Below are 20,652 nucleotides of genomic sequence, written 5' to 3'. Positions count from 1 at the left end.
AATTACAGTAAGACTAGTTCAGCAGTGGAATTGGCTGCCTAGGGAGGTGTTGAGCTCCCCCTCTCTGGCAGTCTTCAAGCAGAGGCTGGAAAAACGCTTGTCAGGGATGCTCTAGGCTGATCCTGCATTGAGCAGGGGGTTGGAGTAGATGGCCTCTATGGCCCCTTCCAACTCTAGGTTTCTATGAACTCTGTTCTGGAGTTGCTAGGAATCGTGTTTACATTGTCGTTATTGTCTTTATTTTGTTTTTTGTTTGGGTTTTTTAGCAAACTTCACTGCATCCACTTCAACTCCTGGGATTCCAACAAGGAATGGACCATCGACATGCTGCAGGACGAGGAAATCGAAGCGATCTGCTTGGGCCAGGGCTGGGCTGCCTGTGCCACCAGCGCTCTCTTTGTCCGCGTGTTCACGGTGGGGGGAGTTCAGAAAGAGCTCTTCAGCCTCCCGGGTCCAGTGGTGTCCATGGCGGGACACGGAGAACAGCTGCTAGTGATCTTCCACAGAGGTACTCTTCCCTGCCCCACTCCTGTGCCCCTGCATTTTTTAAGTGTGTGTTACAGTTAGGCACAATCTTTTTTTGTTATTGTGGCTGCTATGTGTCAAAATAGTAGAAAAGAGCAAGAGTTCAGTAGCACCTTAAAGACTAACAAAATTCCTGACATAATTGAGCTTTCATGAGTCACAGCTCCCTTCTTCAGATACAGCTAGAATGTGAGTCCATCTGTCCTTAAGTAGAGAAGAGTGTCTTCTAGCTACATCTGTAGCTGTGTCTGAAGAAGTGAGCCGTGACTCATGAAAGCTCATAACCATGTCAGGAATTTTGTTAGTCTTTAAGGTAGAGAATAAGAGCCCCGTGGCACAGAGTGGTAAGCTGCAGTACTGCAGTCCAAGCTCTGCTCACGACCTGAATTCGATCCTGACGGAAGTCGGTTTCAGGTAGCCGGCTCAAGGTGGACTCAGCCTTCCATCCTTCCAAGGTCGGTAAAATGAGTACCCAGCTTGCTGGAAGGTAAAGGGAAGGCCCTGGCAAACCACCCCGTAAGCAAAGTGCCTAGTAAACGTCGGGATGTGACGTCACCCCATAGGTCAGGAATGACCCAGTGCTTGCACAGGGGACCTTTACCTTTTTAAGGTAGAGAAAGTTGGCATATAAAAACCAACTCTTCTCCTCCTCCTCCTCCTCCTATTTTTTAAAAAAGTATTTGGCCATTAATGCTAGCTGTAAGAGCCATCCAGCTTTGCATAGTAGGAATTATTTTATAAAAATGAAATTATACTTAAGGCTCAAATTCTAATACTCGGGTCTTCTAGGAATGCTTAAAAAATCATTGAGGGACTGGCCATACAGCAAATTCCTATAGGTTTATAGAAGAAGGCACCGTATAGGTATATAGAAGAAGAATGTCCACCAACTCCTTTTGTGCAGTTTATATTTGATCAGAATTGATAATTTCCACCCTTTTAAAAAAAACCAGGTACTGGCTTTGATGGGGATCAGTGTCTTGGCGTTCAGCTGATAGAGCTTGGAAGAAAGAAGAGACAGATTTTGCAGGGTGAACCCCTTCCTGTTTCCCGGAAATCCTATCTGACATGGGTAGGGTTTTCAGCAGAAGGTAAGATGAGTTTCTCTCTCTTTCTCTCTCTCTCTCCTTATTCCAAGATGCACAGATTGATCTGATTTGTAGTGAAGAGCAGACGGACTCTTCAGTGTGGTTTCCAGATCAGATAGTAACAAAAATATCTCCAGGCTGCTGAGAGAGGGGAGAGATCAATGTCCGTATCTCTGGAAACGGATCTGCTTATGCAGAGTCTTACATGCACTGCAGAAGAACTTTGGGGTTAGCCTATCTCAGGGGATACAGGGTATTGTGGGTACATGCATCTCCAAAGCTGAGGTTGTGCAAACAGAGCTTTGTGTGTATGTTGGGGCTTAGAGCCAGCGTGGTGTAGTGGTTAAGAGCTGTGGTTAGGAGCGGTGGATTCTGATCTGGAGAACCGGGTTTGATTTCCCCACATGAGCGATGGAGGCTAATCTGGTGAACCGGGTTGGTTTCCCCACTCTTACGCATGAAGCCAGCTGGGTGACCTGGGGCTAGTCTCAGGTCTCTTAGAGCTCTCTCAGCCCCACCTACCTCACAGGGTGTCTGTTGTGGGGTGGGGAAGAGAAAGGTGATTGTAAGCCGGTTTGATTCTCCCTTAAGTGGTAGAGAAAGTTGGCATATAAAAACCAACTCGTCTTCTTCGTCGTCTTCTTCGTCTTATTATTATTTGTGAGCTGGAAAATTCTCCAGGCCCACAAACAGGGAAAGTCATGACCTGTTAAGTCATTGCTTGTCGCCAAATGACAGTTTATTTTTATGGTATGTTTTTAAAAAGCTACACAGCTCTTACCTTAAGCCTTTCTACACTCCGTGTGTGTGTGTGTCCATTGCTAAATGGGAATTTGAACATAGCAACGCAGAGCCAGTGTGGTATAGATGCTCTGAACTGAACCCCTGGAATGCCTGTGTTAAGTCTCCTCTGAGCCACAAACTGTACTGGGTGCCCTTGGGTCAGCCACCATCTCACAGCCCAGCCTAAATTCCTTCTTTGCAACACCCCTCCCGCCTTCTGACTGGGATACAAGGGTTCAGAGGTCTCCGTTCTGACTGTATCTGATGAAGGGAGCTTTGACGTACACCCTGCAAATCTTGTCGGCCTCTAAGGTGTGGTGCAGTGGTTAAGAACGGTGGACTCTAATCTGGAGAACTGGGTTTGATCCCCCACTCCTCCACATGAGTGGCGGAGGCTAATCTGGTGAACCGGGTTGGTTTCCCCACTCCTCTGCATGAAGCCAGCTGGGTGACCTTGGGCCAGTCACAGTTCTATCAGAACTATCTCAGCCCCACCTACCTCACAAGGTGTCTGCTGTGCGGAGGGGAAGGGAAGGGGATTGTAAGCCGGTTTGATTCTCCTTAAAAAGGTAGAGAAAGTAGGCATATGAAAACCAGCTTCTTCTTCTTCTTACTGGACTCAAATGTAGCTGTTCATTTGCTGCTGACTACCAGAAGGTGGTGTCATTTTCAAAGCTAGCAAGCAGGCCCTCTTCAAAATGTTTTTGTAGGGTTTTTTTTAAAATTTTTGCAGGATGGTAAATGATGTTGCAGTTAATGTCATGAAGGGCAGCGAATCACCACAGCTGCTTTACAACCCCCCCCCCCAAAAAAAACCCACGTGGTTGGCCAACCCCTGTGCTTTTTGTGCGCCTGCGTGGTAAATAGGTACTCCGTCTTACGTGGATTCGGAAGGCATTGTGCGCATGGTGAACAGAGGGCTCGGCAATACGTGGACCCCAGTCTGCGACACGAGGGAGCATTGTAAAGGGAAGTCGGACCACTGCTGGATCGTTGGCATTCACGAAAATCCGCAGCAGCTGAGGTAGGGAACCAAACCTGCAGGGCCTTTTGGTTCATCCAAATGGCAAATACATCACGCTGGCTATGTAATAAAAATTAATCTTATTTACACAAAATGTATTCAGTAACACCAAGTAAATAACAACAAAAATACAGCTGATCTAGCTCCAAAGCACACACCTTGTTCAACTAACAAAACAACAACTAAGTTTAGGAATCCACTTCTTCCTTTAACACACAATTTTCTTTTAAATAATCCCAGTTCAGTTACAGGTCAACGTTCCAGGTGCAGGTCACAGCCAAAATTGGATCACCGATAAGAATCAAGATCAATCCATCAAAATCAGACGGAGATTTCCGATATAATTTTATCCGTTTACGCAGCAAGCTTCGTCAGTCAATGATTGTCCAATTTGCATATCTGTAAAGCTTTAAAGCATCGCCATAGGCATAAATGATCATCTGTTGGGTTCAGCCTTTGGGTTCAGCAGACAGTGTGTATTCTGTTCTGTACCACAGGAGGTATAGAAAAGAACATCTTTTGTTGGCCCCAGAGTCTTCGGGAAAAAAGACAAGAAGACCCCCTGCTCCCACATGCTTCATAGCTTCTGGCCAGAGCTTCTGTTTTCCTGTGATTGACAACTCTTTCGGCCCTTCTCTTTGTACGGGTTGCTGTGCTTTATACACACCCTGATAACTGTCAGGATCTTTATCGAGGGCCCCCAGTGTGGTGACCATGGGTGCCATGGCCGCCAACACCTTCCCAGGTGCCTGCCAAGTGCTTTTAGAAAGTGAACACATGAAGCCGCCTTATGCTGAATCAGACCCTTAGTCCATCAAAGCCAGTAATGTCTACTCAGACCAGCAGTGGCTTTCTAGGGTCTCAGGCAGAGGTCTTTCACATCAGCTACTTGCCTAGTCCCTTTAACTGGAGATGCCGGGGATTGAACCTGGGACCGTCTGCATGCCAAGCAGATGCTCTACCACTGAGCCACAGCCCCTCTCCATGGCTCTTCACCGTCCCAGGCAGAGGTCTTTCACATCACCTACTTGCCTGGTCCCTAACTGGAGATGCCGGGGATTGAACCTGGGACCGTCTGCATGCCAAGCAGGGGCTCTACCACTGAGCCACGGCCCCTCCCCCTAGTGGGCAGGGCTAGGTTGGGCCTTTCACCCAGCAGGGCTTCTAATTGGCTGTGCAGATTAAAAGGTATCCTGTTAAGCATTGCCTCTGCTTGAAATGTTTAAGAGTTAACATTAGAGTTACACATAAACTCGCTCCCTGACATTTTGTGGTTGGCTCCACCTCCAGCGTGGCATAGTGGTTAAGAGCAGTGGACTCTAATCTGGAAAAGCGGGTTTGATTCCCCCACTCCTCCAATTGAAGCCGGCCTGGTGACCTTGGGCCAGTCAGCTCTCTCCGAACTCTCTCAGCCCCACCTCCCTCACAAGGCTCCTGTTGTGGGGAGAGGAAGGGAAGGCGATTGTAAGCCTCTTGGAGACTCCTTAAAAAGGTAGAGAAAATCGGCACATGAAAACCAACTCTTCTTCCCCCACCTTGGTGTCCGAAGGTACCAACAGACTCAAAAAGGTTGGGGAGCCCTGATCTATATTGGATCCTACGTTCCCAGCAGGAAGCTCAGGGAAGTGTTCGTGGTTTTCCTTTCCCCGTTTTATCTTCACAACACCCCTGTGAGGTAGGTTAGGCTGAAAGAGAACGAGTCACCCAAGGTCATCCATTAAGCCTCATGGCAGAGTTGAAGATTTGATCCTGGGTTCCTTGTATCCCAGCCCGATATTCTAACTGCTACATCCCTCTGGCAAAGGAAGCTCTGCTTTGCTGCCAGTTCCACATCTGTGGATTTTCCCAGCCGCTCCCGAAAACAGTGTCTTACTCTGCTTCCTCTTCCAACTCATTCATTTCTAGGAAACCCATTGAAAACCACAGAACCACGTCAGACTTGCTGGGTAAATGTGGATGAAAGTCATTGTGGTTATTTCCCACCTCTTTCAAGATAAGGCATGACACATTTTTTATTCAAATACAGTTAAAAAAAACAACCTTTTGGCTGTAAAAATTTTCTAACAGAGCAGTTCCTCAGTGGCACAGGCTTCCTCGGGAGGTGGTGAGCTCTCCTTCCCTGGAGGTTTTAAAGAAGAGGCTAGATGGCCATCTGTCAGCAATGCTGATTCTATGACCTTAGGCAGATGATGAGAGGGAGGGCATCTTGGCCATCTTCTGGGCATGGAGTAGGGGGTCACTGGGGGTGTGAGGGGAAGGTAGTTGTGAATTTCCTGCATTGTGCAGGGGGTTGGACTAGATGACCCTGGTGGTCTCTTCCAACTCTATGATTCTAGGAGTCTTTGACCACTGCATTTTAGAGTTTGATTTATTTTTTTAATGTCGGTGATGTTAGATCTTTACATTTTGAGAACACTTTTTAGCTTTTTGTTCAGCTTTTTGTTCACTGGTGACCTGGAGCCAGTCATTCTCTCTTAGCCTAACATACATCACAGGGTGGTTGTTGCAGTGAGAATTAAATGAAGGATGGGAGAATGATTCTGTAGGCTGCTTTCAGTTCCCGTTGAGGAGAAAAGCAGGGCATACATTTCTAAATAAATGAAGCGCCTTGAACACAGGAAGTATGGAAGTCTTCTAGTGGGAACCAAAGTGTTCTGGGAATAGTTTCATAGAGGGAAGAGGTTTTGAGGAACAACAACAGGGTAATGACAGTAGGAAACAGAGTAATCCTGGAGTGAGTTGTTGGGGTAGCGTAAGGAGTAGGGGAGATCCAGGTATGCTGCCCTTGAGCCCCTTGGCGGAAGGGCAAGATTAAAAATTACAACAAGAAGAGTTGAGTTGGTTTTCATACCCTGCTTTTTCTCTAACTTTAAGGACTCTCAAAGCAGCTTACAGTTGCCTTCCCTTCCTCTCCTCACAACAGACACCTTGTGAGGCAGGTGGGGCTGATAGAGTTCGGAGAGAACTGTGACTAGCCCAAGGTCACCCAGCAGGCTTGATGTGGAAGAGCAGGAAATCAAACCCAGTTCTCCAAATTAGAGTCCACCGCTCTTAACCACCATACCACACTGTTTTTCTACATGTCAAGAGGTGTTAGTTTTTCTAAAAAGGTGGTGGTGGGGGAACACACAAAGACTTGGCTCACATTCTTTTCCCTTCCACAGATGCATCCCTTGTAAAGGAGCTCGATTCCCACCAACGCTTCCTCGCCCTGCGGTAGCTGTGTTGCCCTTCAAGCTTCCTTTTTGCCAGACTGCAACAGACAAGGGGCAGATGGAGGTACGTAGACCCCGACCGCAGCTCTGTTGGTTGGCCATCCCTTAGCGGTGGCGCGCAGAGACCTGATCAGATGGGCTGAACGTCATTTGGTCCCTGAAGCAGCCTCTAGAACAGGGTGTATCAACCAGCCACCTCTCGCCCATGTTTGAAATGCTGACAACAGCCCTTTCGGACTCCCAGTGGGCAAGGTGTGGTTCATTTAATAATAAGGTCGAGAGCTTTTCTTTGCCAAAGCCTTATCTCTCCGGCCTTCGGTTCTTCCCTGGGAAAGTTGCACTCGCAGCATGCACAGCTCCTCTCATTAGTTTTGTAAAACAGAATTTATTTTTAAGAAGATAAAGAAAACACTCTCAATTCATAACAAGCAAATCAAACCATCCTACTCACTAGCGAAGGCCTTCAGAAGAGAAAAAAGACGGCCGCCCCCAGGACGAGACTAATGCCTTAAAGAAAACCTCCCCCACCAATCAAGATTGAATACTTAATCACTCCACAGAGAAACTTTCAGTCTTAAAGTCAGACGCGTGTTACTTCCATACCAGGGGTGTTGAACTTAGATTTTACGAGGGCCAGATATGACATAAGTGTCACTTGGTCGGGCTGGGCCATGCCTCACCGGCCCAGATCAAGAGTAGGGGCGTGGTGCCTTCCTTGGCTGGCTTGCAGGCCGGATAAGAGTTCTCAAGGGGCTGGATCCAGGCTGCGAGCCTTACATTTCACACCCCTGCTCTAGAATGTTGTCAGGTGTTTGCTTTCACTTCTGCCTCTAATCTTGCTCGCAGTTGGTCATTTAAATAATTTTCCACCTCTCGTTTCTTTAGAGATGTATTTGAGTTTGGAGGTGATGAAAAAACATCTGAGGGTTGGAAGTGTGGGATTGAATAAAAAGAAGACCTAATGTAAATTCTCTTGTGGATGAACTTTGAGGGCACAGTGTTGGGGACCCGTGCTCTAGGCTACGTTCAGCACCTTTTGGTGCTCCTCCACAATTGTGGACATATGAACAACCCTGAATAAAGTAAATGGCAGAATTTATTGTGCCACGTTTTCTTCCTCTATCTGCATACTTCAGGAGCAATTCTGGCGTTCTCTCCTGTTCCACAATCACCTGGAGTATTTATCCCAAAGCGGATACGAATGCGATGAAAGCATGAAAGGCCGAGCCGTTCAGGAACAGCAGAGTCTCTTGATGAAAATGTTTGCGGTGAGTGGGCTGTATTTTAATATCAAAAGCAACTGAAGTAAGAACATAAGAAAGGCCCTGCTGGATCAGACCAAGGCCCATCAAGTCCAGCAGTCTGTTCCCACAGTGGCCAACCAGGAGCCTCTAGGAAGCCCACAAACAAGACGACTGCAGCAGCACCATCCTGCCTGTGTTCCACAGCTCCTCTGATCCTGGAGAGAATGGGTGTGCAAGGTATCCATTTTGACTAGTAGCCATGAATTGCCCTCTCCTCCATGAACATGTCCACTCCCCTCTTAAAGCCTTCCAAGTTGGCAGCCATCCCTACATCCTGGGGCAGGGAGTTCCACAATTTAACTCTGCGTTGTGTGAAGAAAAACTTCCTTTTATAGGAAGGGAAGGTGATTGTAAACCGATTTGATTCTTCCTTAAGTGGTAGAGAAAGTCGGCATATAAAAACTAACTCTTCTTCTTCCTAAGCAGTTTTTTAATTGCTGTTTTTATGTTTGTATGTATTTTCACCCTGCTTTATAATTGTTTTAATGATCTGTGTTTTTGAGAGGGTTGATTTTAATGGTTTTTAAACGTGATTTTTATCATGTACATTTTAAATTGTTAGCTGCCTTAGTGGCCCTTGTAAGGGCAGATAGGCGGGATAGAAACTTTGTAAATAAAATAATAATATTAATAAAATTGAGTGCCTCACCCTCAATTTTTATCTTTCAAAGAATGAATGCAACCCAAGGGAGTGGTCCTTACCAACGAGACGACGATAATGATACCTTTTCATTCCCTTCTTTTAGGGTTTTAAAGGGGAATTTCCCTTTGACGAGTACGTATTTTGTTTCATTTTCCCAATATAGCTTTCCTGTACGCTGGAGCGTGAATTCCGCTGCATGGAGCTGGCAGAGCTCATGACTCAGACTGCCGTGAGCTTGGCTGTCAAGTACGCCTCGCGCTCTCGGAAGCTCATCCTTGCCCAGAAGCTGAGTGAGCTGGCAGCGGAGAAAGCGGCTGAGCTGGCAGCTGTGGAAGAAACTGGCGAGGAAGAGGAGGAAGATTTCAGAAGCCACCTGAATGCCGGGTAAAAGGGACAAAATATCATTGGGGAAGTGATCCAATCTCTAGTGGACCTCATCTGTCAAAAGCACCTCATAAGAAAGGCCATGCTGGATCAGATCGAGGCACATCGAGTCCAGCAGTCTGTTCACACAGTGGCCAACCAGGTGCCTCTGGGAAGGCCACAAGCAAGACGACTTCAGCAGCATTGTCCGGCCTGTGTTCCACAGCACCTAATATAATAGGCATGCTCCTGTGATCCTGGAGAGAATGCATCATGATCAGAATCCATTTTGACTAGTAGCCATAGATAGTCCTCTCTTCCATTAACATGTCCACGCCCCTCTTAAAGCCTTAACATAAGAAATATAAGAAACATGAGAAAGGCTTCTGTTGCTTTGCCCCTTTCGTTCCCTGTCCTCTTTCTTTATTCTATTTCCTTCCTAGGGAAAGAAATACCTGCAGTTTGGAGTTGTTTCCTTCCCTGCCCAGGACCTCAAGCATTATTAATCCTTTAACATCTCTGTTTGGGTGTGTGTGTTTTTTCTGCCTACCAACTTATAAGGAAGGGTCCAGCGCCATCTAAATGGGGAATATTACACAACCCAGGCCCTTGATTATCCTCGTCGCTCTCCTCTGCACCTTCTCGGATCTGTTCACATCCTTTTTGGAGGCCTCTATAACTCATGGAGGTATCTGAAGAAGTGAGCTGTGGCTCACGAAAGCGCATACCTTGCCAGAAATTTTGTTAGTCTTTAAGGTGCTACTGGACTCTTGCTCTTTTCTCATGGAGGTTAGTGGCAGATACAGGATTGTGTCCTCAATCTAGTGTTGCGGTGTAGAAGTTTCAATTTTTCTTTCTTTTCTTTTTTAAAATGTGGTTAAAACCCACTTGCTTGAGTCAATCTTTTTGGTTCAGTTACAGCAACACTGCCACGGAATGGAGTCAGGGCAAAGTCAGAAGCCTCCAGCGCCAGCAAAGCATGGAAGCCAGTGAGGAAGTGGAGGAGGATGAGGAAGAAATCTCTGAAGAGGCAAAACCAAGTGAGACGCACGCGTGTGCGCACACATGATACATAGGCTGGACAGCCAGCATGCTTCAGGCAGTTCAAGTGTCGAACTAGGACCTGGGAGACCCAGGTTTGAATCCCCACTCTGTCGTAGAAGCTTGCTGGGTGACCAGTCACATACTCTTGAGCCTAACCTACCTTACAGGGTTGTTGTGAAGATAAAATGGAGGAAAGCAAGATGGTTGTGCAAGCCTCCTCGGGGTCCCCCTTGGGGAGAAAAGTGAGGTATAAATGAAGTAAATATACAAATAAAATATTGAGGGCAGAAGTTTGCATAGATGTTTGTTTCTCAGACCCCAAAGCAGGGGCGTCGAACTCATTTGTTACGAGGGCCAGATATGACATAAATTTTACTTGGTTGGGCCGGGCCCTGTGTACCGGCATGGTGTAGTGATTAAGAGCTGTGGTTTGGAGCTGTGGGCTCTGATCCGGGTTTGATTCCCCACTCCTCCACCTGAGTGGTGGAGGCTAATCTGGTGAACTGGATTTGTTTCCCCACTCCTCCACATGAAGCCAGCGGGATGGCCTTGGGCCAGTCACGCTCTCTCAGCCCCATTTACCTCACAGGGTGTCTGTTGTGGGGAGGGGAAGGGAAGGTGAGGGTAAGCCGGGTTGATTCTGCCTTAAGTGGTAGAGAAAGTCAGCGTATAAAAACCAACTCTTCCTCTTCTTCTACCATAAAATTTAATGCCAGGTACCGTAGATACAAACTTTATAGAAGACACAGGCAAAGCCGATTAATGATATTGTTTTTTACTTTATTTTTTTTACTTAAAATACAAACATGCTTAAAACAATAACTCTCTTACAATATTCTTTTATTTGATCATTGACACCTTGGGACTGGGGGGGAGGGGTGGCTGCCTCGGCTGACTCACAGGCCAGATAAGAGCTCTCAAGGGGCCGGATCCGGCCTGTGGGCCTTATGTTTTTGACACTTGTGCCTTAAACGATTAGGGCATTTAATTGTTTAAAACTGATTGAAAAATGCTGCTGAAACATGCACGGGAGTGGGGTGCGGCTGTTTCGGCACTTGAAATGGTGTGGGGGTGGGGGAACAAGAACGCCTCAGCCCACAACGCCTGGGGCCCTCGCAGCATTTTAAGATCTTTTAATAATGGTGTCGTCCACTGGTCTGCCCTGACCTGGATGGCCCAGGCTAGCCTGATCTCGTCAGATCTCAGAAGCTAAGCAGGGTCGGCTCTCCAAGGAAGTCCAGGGTTGCTACGCAGAGGCAGGCAATGGCAAACCACCTCTGTCTGCCCTGACCTGGATGGCTGAGGCTAGATTGATATCAGATTTCAGAAGCCAAGCAGGATTGGTCCTGGTTAGTACTTGGATGGGAGACCTCTAAGAAAGACCAGGGTTGCTACACAGAGGCAGGCAATGGCAAACCACCACTGAATGTCTCTTGTCTTGAAAACCCTACGGGGTTGCCATAAGCCAGCAGTGACTTAATGGCACTTTCCACCACCAACATAAATGGGCAACATTAATGGTTATACTGGTAGATACTTAAATCTCACCCTTTTTTTCCTTCTCTAGGTTCACCCATACTGTGCAGAAATGAACCCACTTCCAAATCTGGTAAGTCAAAACTGAGTTTATTTTAGGTGAGGAAGAATGCTTAATGGTTTGTTCTGTTATTATTTTGGATCCAGCTACCTGAGCGTCCTCCCCTTTGGTTAAATGGGCTAATGTAATATGCGGGTGATACATATATCATGATAGGGGTCCCTCACCTTTCTGAGCCTGTGGGCACCTTTGGAATTCTGACACAGGGTGGTGGGCGCAGCCACCAAATGGCTGCCACAGAAGGCGGAGCCAAACACAACATAGCTGCTGCAGGCGGCAGGGCAGAATCTGTTTAACAGAATGTCTTTAAAATGTGCACAACCAATCAGAAGCCCTGCTGGGTAAAAGCCCCACCTTGCCTCTCCCACATTCTAAAAGCACTTGACAGGTGTCCAGAAAGGTATCGGCAGGCACCATGTTGGGAACTCCTGTATTATGAACTTGTTCCTATTTCCTCAGACTTCCCGATTCTGTGCTGTGGAAATACGAACCCTCAACTCTGAATACACTTGCACGATGCATACTTGCCCCGTCGCCTTCCTTTAAAATCCTGATACGTAATCGCTGCACCGCTTCTGTTGCATAACAAGTGGGTTCTTAAACTTTTGGCAGATGTTACCTGTGTTATTTAGCCTGTTGGTGAAAGGCTAGAAGTGGTTAGGAAATAGGTGCAGAGGCAGATGTTCCGCTGCGACATCTGGAATTGAGGTGTTGCTCTAATTCAGAGATCTTTTACCCATGCTGTGATTCAGCTGCACCACACAAGATCCTACAGGAAGGTTAGAGCAATGGCATAGAGCACATGATAACCACCAGTATGAACTTCAAAACTGTTAAGTGCTAAGTTCCAAAGCCTGTAGCTTCCCCAAAGCAAGGTCTGATACCTACATGCTGATGCCTGAGAGTAAAGACAGTGAGTTGGAAATACCACAGATAGAAGAGTTGTTTTTTATACCCCGCTTTTCTGTACCGTAAGGAGTCTCAAAGCAGCTTAAAATCACCTTCCACTCCCCACAACAGACACCTTGTGAGGTAGGTGGGGCTGAGAGAGTTCGGAGAGAACTGCGACTAGCCCAAGGTCGCTCAGCAGGCTTTGTGTGGAGGAGTGGGGAATCAAACCCGGTTCCGCAGATTAGAATCTGCCGCTCTTAATCATAACACCAGAGCCCTCTGCTAATCAGGCTTGCGTTTGTTCAGATGCTGAAACAGCAGCAGCTCTCTGAAGACAGCCAGGTGATTCACGACGGGTAGCCGTGTTAGTCTTGTACGTAGCAGTAGAAAAGAGCAGGAGTCCAGTAGCACCTTAAAGACTAACACCATTTCTGGCAGGGTGTGAGCTTTCATGAGTCACAGCTCGCGGCTTCAGATACTTAAAGTGAGCTGTGACTCACGAAAGCTCACACCCTGCCAGAAATTTTATTAGCGGGTGATGGGGCTCTTAGATTGTCTCTGCAGCCTTGAGAGCTAGAAACTTAAAGAATAAAGTTGAGATTGCCAAAAGGGCCACTGACCCATCAAGCTTAATCCATGCATGGCAGCCATGGAAAGAGGTGAGTATGACCATAGTTCTGTGCCTAATTTTGTATTGCACATCCTCTTGGTGCCTTTTTTTTTTTTAAACTACACACACATTTTGTAATGGTTTTCACTGGTATTTTCTCCTCCCTCTCTCTTTTATTTTTATTTTTTTGTAGCAAAAGCAATAATTGTATCCTGCAGCCAAGGACGAGTCAATCCATTCAAGGTAATGTTTTTGTGGTTTAATTAACTCTGTTTTTTTTTTAAAAAAAAGATAGATTAAGAGGAGGAAGGGAAAAATCAGGAAAAGGTAATAAAGAATTACATACAATACACTCTTTTCTCATTTCTTCCTTGGCACCCAGAATATGTTGTGGTAAACTCACTAATACATTAAAAACTACCCACTAAAATAATATCTGGTTTTCAGCATTTCTTGCCCTGTCTTCTTTCTCCTTTTGTCTTTGTTTCTTCTTTTCTTAATGCACAAACTCAGTAATAACCCAAATAATAAACATAATAACACAGTAAAACATGCCTATCTATGTTAAATTGCAAATAGATATTTATGATATAATTTAAAATATGATTTAATATCTATGTTACTATAAGCTAATATCATTTTAAGATAATCATAATAAAATCAATAATGTTGATAAATCAGCTTCCATCTCTCTTGAAATAAATCAGACAGTTCCATATTTACTTGATTTGTAAGCTTGGCCATTAAAGCAAATTCATAAAGTTTATCCTTCCACTCTGATATTTTTGGTATTGTTGAAATTTTCCAGTTTCTAGCAAAGATAATTCTGGCCGCTGAAATTGCTTATTGATAAACATGATTCCACCTCAAACTGACAACTTGAGGAAAGAACTTTAACAACATATATTGTGGTTCTCACTCTGATTTTTAAAAGTAAATACGGTGGAAAACACTGGAAGGAAAAGCAAGCTCTCATCTAAAATCTCTCCCCAATGTTTGCTGCTCTAGGTGTCCAGCAGCCAAAAGGATCCCGTGTCTCACTCAACGAGCATCTTGGACAACATGGCCAAACTCCCTAAGAAGAATTCCGCACTGACTGGACGGACCCCTCCGAGCAAGGAGAAGGGCCCCATGATAAAGCCCCTGGTTCCCAAGCCCAAATCAAAGCAGGTGATGAGCTCCGCCTTTACTGCTCTTTATATCCCGCTTTTCTCCCTAGTGGGGTCCCAAAGTGGCTTGTTCTCTCTTCCTGCACTCTGTCTTCAAAACAAGAAGAAGAGGAGTTAGATAGATGAGGCTAGTTTGGGTCATCTAGGACAGGGCTTCATAGGACTGTGATGACAGAAATCTGTTTGTGTGAGAGAGAGAGAGAAGGAGAGAGAGACCATCAATTCGCAGCTGATTTACGGTGACCCCAGCAAGGGGCTTTCAAGGCAGGTGAGAAGCAGAGGTGGTTGGCCATTGCCTGCCTCTGCAGAGCCTTCCTTGGTGGTCTCCCTTCCAAGAACAGGCCCTGTTTAGCTTCTAACTTACGGTGACCCTAGCAAGAGGCTTTCAAGGCAAGTGAGAAGCAGGGTGGTTTGCCGTTGCCTTCCTTGGAGGTCTCCTATTCAAGTACCGACCCTGCTTAGCTTCCAACTTAGGGTGACCTCAGCAAGGGGCTTTCAAGGCAAGTGAGAAGCAGAGGTGGTTTGCCATTTCCTTCCTCTGCAGAGCCTTCCTTGGTGGTCTCCCATCCAAGTACTGATTCTGCTTAGCTTCCGAGATCTATACCACGCCACCTTCCCTCCTGTGGCATGAGAACTATATTTGGACAAAGGAGAACTATATTTGGACAAGTTAATGAAATGAGAATGATATTTGGACACGCTAATGTTTCATATGCTGGAAGCAAGGTCTCCTCTCTCTTCCTGGGATGTATTCAGAGTTGTCTTTTGTGTCTGAATTGGGGGCGGGGAATGGTATATGGCCAAACAATCTTCATCCTGCCCCATCCACAGTCTTTCAAGATCAAGAAGCAGTGAGTGTGTGCAGGCACAGAATGAATGTGCTAATGCCACGCATGTTTGCACACAGGTGATTCTCCTTTGAATCTCCTGGCCGGAAAAAAATTCTCCGCGAAGACACTGCCTTTCTAGAGATGTGTTTCACGCGGGTGGGGTGACAGGGGGCTTGCCCCAGAGAGCTTACGCTGTGTTTTAGTGCACGCATAACACATTGACCATAAATTTTTCAAAATATGTTGTGTAGGCTGCAGCAGCGGCGTTTTTCCAACCCCGAACCCCCAGCTCTGAGAAGAAAAGCGTTGGAGAGAGAGGAGAAAAAGCCGAAGCCTCGCCTTCTGAAGCCCAAACTTCAACTGAGAATGGTGAAAGTAAAAGGTACCCGAAAGGTCTTCTCCCATTGGCTCAGGCTATGATCTAAGAATGCTTTCCTGGAAATAGAACTAGATTTGAATCCAATAGCCCCTTAAAGACCTGCTGGTGGACATGTCCAAAAGTTAGTTTATTTTGGGACGAGATCTTGTGAAAGATAGAATTAATCATGCAATACAAAGTCCCTCATGATGCCTTAATTGTCCTACTAGAAAATTTGATATACAAGAACTCTCTACCCAAAAAAGGGAACTGATTTCAATACTGCTACTGAGTTCGATCCCAACGGAAGTTGGTTTCAGGTAGCCGACTCAAGGTTGACTCAGCCTTCCATCCTTCCTAGGTCGGTAAAATGAGTACCCAGCTTGCTGGGGGTAAAGGGAAGATGACTGGGGAAGGCACTGGCAAACCACCCCGTAAACAAAGTGTGCCTAGAAAATGTCGGGATGTGACATCACCCCATGGGCCAAGAATGACCCAGTGCTTGCACAGGAGACCTTTACCTTTTTACTGGCAGCAAAATTTCTGATTGCCTCGTATTGGAAAAAAGCAAAGATGCCTTCTACTAGGCAGCGGTATGAGGAGGTGTGGAACCTTTTAATTTCAGATAAGATATCTTCACAACTCAGAGTAGCAAATAACTATCTTACTCTGCAAACTTTTTAAGATGGCGGCCTTTTCTAGAATATGTGGAGAAGGGGGCATCACGAAGTAAACAATGCCCACGAAACTATCGTATGATTTGCATTTATTAAGTTCTGCTAAGTGAATACAACAAATGGTACGATTTCTGTAAAAAGTACTGATGTATAATATTGGAACATATATTGGAACCAAGTATTGAAACATATCTTGACTGTACAAGGATGTTTAACCTACCATTGTTGTATTTTTATTTTGTTGTTGTTATAAAATAAAATAGAGTAGAATAAAATAAAGACCAACGGGGTTTCCAGGGTAGAAGCTTTCGAGAGTCAAAGCTCCCTCGTCAGATGCTAAGACCTGCGACTCTCGAAAGCATATAACCTGCTGGAGACCTCATAGGTCTCTAAGGTGCTAATGGAGTCCAGTCTTCTACTGCAGACCAACATAGGTACCCCCCTGAAACTTTCCTGGAAGTAAGCTCCATTGAATGACATGGGAATTGCTTCTGAGTAGGCACACTTGGGATTGCTCCCTGATGCAGCAAGAGGAGCGCAGAGGAGCCTCCTTAAGAAAGGGGAAGATGCGTCGCTTCAGAACATTTCCCTGTTATCAGCAAACCTTTGTATTCTTCTTAGGCCGAAGACCGGATTCCAAATGTGGCTGGAAGAGAACAGAAGCATCATTTTGGCAGATAATCCTGATTTTGAAGAAACGGAGATCATACGGGAAGGCATGGGTCGATTTAGAGTGCTGTCTCCTGAAGAAAGGATGGTAATGGCGTCCCGTTGTCCAGGTTTTGTCTTTTGGTTGGTTGTGCGTACTTGGAAAATGCTGGTGTTTCAGTTGCCCCTGTATTATGACCTAGATGTAGGGTTGCCAGCCTCCAGGCAGTGGCCGGAGATCTCCTGGAATTCCATCTGATCTCCAGGCAACAGAGATCAGTTCCCCTGGAGAACACGGCTGCTCTGGAGGGTGGACTCTATGGCATTATAGCCTCCTTGAGCCCTATCTTGATTGGGAAAGGCGGGGTGGAAGTCTAATAAATAGAATTGTACCCCACTGAGCTCTCTCCCCAGGCTCCACCCCCAAAATCTCCAGGAATTTCCCAACTCAGTGCTGGCAACCCTACTTACATGCCACAGCACTGTAAAAACTGATTCCCCCAGTTATTATGTATTAGAGCCAGCGCGGTGTAGTGGTTAAGAGCGGTGGTTTGGAGTGGTGGAATCTGATCTGGAGAACCGGGTTTGATTCCTCACTCCTCCACATGAGCGGCAGAGGCTAATCTGGTGAACTGGATTTGTGTCCCCACTCCTACACACGAAGCCAGCTGGGTGACCTTGGGCTAGTCACAGCTCTCTCAGCCCCACTTTACCTCACAGGGTGTCTGTTGTGGGGAGGGGAAGGGCAGGTGATTGTAAGCCGGTTTGAATCTCCCTTAAGTGGTAGAGAAAGTCGGCATATAAAGACCAACTCTTCTTCTTAAAACATTTTAACGCCGTCTTTCTACTTAATCAGGGTTCCCAAGGCGATGCACGTAAAAAGCATTAAAATATTCTATCAATTAAAAACATTTAAAAGGATAAAACAATTCAAGAAAAACACATAATAAACAATACAAGAGGGAGGGCCAATAACCATTATTGGGAGTATGCCAAACGAAATGAAAGTCTTCACCTGCTGTCCAAGACAGCGATAGAGGGAAACAAATGAATCTCAAGATTTGTATAGTATATGTGCAGTGGTGAAAATTTGTGCTTTTTAAAGGGAGCCACCGTGGTGTAGTGGTTAAGAGCGGTAGTTTGGAGCGATGGCTGTGAAGGGAGAGCAGTGTGAAAATTCCATTGAGGCAAATCGTATGCAGAGTCACACCCAAATTATAGGATTTTGAGTTCCGACTTCCCCAGGAAGCTGAGCGTAATCAGTGTGGCAGTCCTGTGCCTCTCTGGCAGCTTTGAGCTTCTCCAAGTCTGGGCATATTCTCGCCAAGCGGTTGGGACCTGTGCACGGCCCTGCTTTCTCAGTGTCACTCCATCTGCACTGCATTTGAAGTCGGGAGAAGCGATGGTGCCGTGAGAGAAGCCCGGGCTAGTGTTAGTACAGGGTCCCAACCTGTGCTCTTCCTAAATAAGATGTGTCCATATTTTTTTAAAAAGGAGGGGTATGGGTATAATCCCGAATTCTGTGTTCGGGATTCTAAGAAAAGGGACTGAACACCGAATGGCCAGCATCATAATGTCCAGAGGAGGGCAACAAAGACGAGGGGTCTGGAGCCCAAGTCCTATGAGGAAAGGTTGAAGGAGCTGGGTATGTTTAGCCTGGAGAGAGGAAGACTGAGAGGGAATACGATAACCGTCTTCAAGTACTTGAGGGGCTGTCATATAGAGGATGGTGCCGAGTTGTTTTCTGTTGCCCAAGAAGGTCGGACCAGAACCAACGGGTTGAAATTAAAAGAGTTTCCGTCTAGACATTAGGAAGAACTTTCTAACAGGTAGAGCGGTTCCTCAGTGGAACCGACTTCCTTGGGAGGTGGTGAGCTCTCCTTCCCTGGAGGTTTTTAAGCAGAGGCTAGATGGCCATCTGTCAGCAGTGCTGGTTCTATGACCTTAGGCAGATGATGAGAGGGCCATCTTGGCCATCTTCTGGGCATGGAGTAGGGGTCACTGGGGCTATGTATTGGGGGAGGTCGTTGTGAATTTCCTGCATTGTGCAGGGGGTTGGACTAAATGACCCTGGTGGTCTCTTGCAACTAATGATTCTAATGCTCCTGTTTTATTTTTTATTTTTTTAAAATTTATTATTTAAACTTGCTACCCCCTCTCCCTGGCCGAAACTGGCGTTAGTCTGTGGCACAGTCACTTTTCGAACATTGGGTGCAGATTGGGGTTGCCTCTTCTCAAAAATCATACTGTATCAGATGTAGGAAAGGGCAAACAAAAAGGTCAAGGGATCGGAGCTCCTTCTCTGTGAGGAAAAGCTAAGGACTTTGGTTGCTTCCTGGAGCAGCTGAAGAAGAAGAGGAATTGGTTTTTACAACCCGCTTTTTCTTTACCTTTAAGGAGTCTCAAAGCAGCTTACAATCTTCCTTCCCTTCCTCTCCCCACAACAGACACCTTGTGAGGTAGGCAGGGCTGAAAGAGTTCTGAGAGAACCATGACTAGCCCAAGGTCACCCAGCAGGCTGCGTTAAAGGAATCAAATCCAGTTCTCCAGATTAGAGTCTGCCGCTCTTAACCACTACACCACGCTGGCTCTCTCACAGTGGTCTGGCTAGCCACTGTATGAAACAGGATGCAGGATTAGATGGACTGTTGGTCTGATCCAGCCCTGCTGTTCTTATAGCTCTGTTGCATCCTTACTCCTCATGATAACATAAGAAAGGCCATGCTGGATCAGACCAAGGTCTGTCAAGTCCAGCAGTCTGTTCACATAGTGGCCAACCAGGGGCCTCCATGAAGCCCATAAGCAAGACAGCAGCAGCAGCTTTGTCCTGCCTGTGTTCCACAGCACCTCGTAGAATAGGCATGCTCCTCTGATCCTGGAGAGAACAGGTATGCATCATGACTAGTATCCATTTTGACTAGTAGCCATGCATAGATCACTCCTCCATGAACATGTCCACTCCCCTCTTAAAGCCTTCCAAGTTGGCAGCCATCACCACATCCTGGGGCAAGGGAGTTCCACAATTTAACTGACTGTTGGGAAACATAGATGGCAAAACCTGACAATCCCAGTGTGGATTCTCTGCTACCTGCTGCGACTTAAAGCCCCCCCCCACACACACACACATTATCACAATAAGAGTTCACTGTTGTCTCTCTCCCCCACCCCACCCCACCGCCCGCCATTCCCTTCAGGCTTGGACGGAGAAAGCCAAAGGAAGAGACTCTGGTGACTCAGGCGAAGGGAAAAAGAGGAAGCACCCAGAAGATGTTAGTGCCGACGGGCAAGAAAATCCGGAACAAAAATCGAAAGAGAACACCAGCTCGGCCAAGAAACCCAAACCTCCTGACCAGACGGCGTGCATGAAGCTATCAGCGTTTGCGTTCCAGAAGAGCTAACCCGACCGTTGTTGCCTTAAGGGGTTCATATCGTATGAACAGGTCAGCCGGCAGGTAACCAACCACGAAGGAGAGGTGGTTTTGTTCCAGGCGTTCCGGCAAAGGAGCTCTTTCCGGAAATAGTACTGCATGCTTAGGTGGGTGTAGATGAATCTATACCCGTCTTGCATCAAGAAGTTGTTCGTTCAGTTTGCCATTGTGCACATTAGAGGGGTTACCAGTTTATGCTGTGCTACCTGCGGCGTTTGGTCTCAACAGGTCTGAATCAATCAGCCAACACCCATATATTTCCCCGCTGAGATTTTTCTTCGGGACGGGTCCTCACAGCAATGCAAAGCACGCAGGATCAAGGAGGAGAGGGGAACGGGACTTTGGCAGATGGGCCATGTGCTAGGTTGACATAAAACTGCTCTCCTGACCCTAGAGCTGTGCTTTGCACCTTGGGAACTGAAGCAGTCCCTCTGCAGAGGGGCTTCTTGCGCTGT

The 20,652-nt window shown here is 46.4% G+C and overlaps 1 protein-coding gene across 1 annotated transcript in view; it reads left to right on the top strand.

The window, feature by feature from the left end:
• Window positions 1–20,167, top strand: part of WDHD1 (WD repeat and HMG-box DNA binding protein 1) — a 51,793-nt gene extending 31,626 nt beyond the window's left edge. Inside the window, exons 13-26 of the mRNA XM_056850915.1 lie at window positions 267–508; window positions 1,479–1,616; window positions 3,264–3,420; window positions 6,585–6,699; window positions 7,772–7,903; window positions 8,746–8,966; window positions 9,861–10,000; window positions 11,199–11,207; window positions 11,557–11,598; window positions 13,287–13,330; window positions 14,096–14,257; window positions 15,338–15,468; window positions 16,743–16,878; window positions 19,964–20,167. Coding sequence (XP_056706893.1) covers window positions 267–508; window positions 1,479–1,616; window positions 3,264–3,420; window positions 6,585–6,699; window positions 7,772–7,903; window positions 8,746–8,966; window positions 9,861–10,000; window positions 11,199–11,207; window positions 11,557–11,598; window positions 13,287–13,330; window positions 14,096–14,257; window positions 15,338–15,468; window positions 16,743–16,878; window positions 19,964–20,167 — 1,873 coding nt within the window. The remainder of the gene's footprint in view (window positions 1–266; window positions 509–1,478; window positions 1,617–3,263; window positions 3,421–6,584; window positions 6,700–7,771; window positions 7,904–8,745; window positions 8,967–9,860; window positions 10,001–11,198; window positions 11,208–11,556; window positions 11,599–13,286; window positions 13,331–14,095; window positions 14,258–15,337; window positions 15,469–16,742; window positions 16,879–19,963) is intronic.
• Window positions 20,168–20,652: the final 485 nt, after the last annotated feature.

This window comes from Euleptes europaea, chromosome 6, assembly GCF_029931775.1.
Source record: "Euleptes europaea isolate rEulEur1 chromosome 6, rEulEur1.hap1, whole genome shotgun sequence".
In the NCBI taxonomy this organism is placed as follows: Eukaryota; Metazoa; Chordata; class Lepidosauria; order Squamata; family Sphaerodactylidae; genus Euleptes; species Euleptes europaea.
The sequence above is the reverse complement of the archived record's forward strand: the minus strand, read 5'-3'. Positions and strand labels throughout refer to the sequence as shown.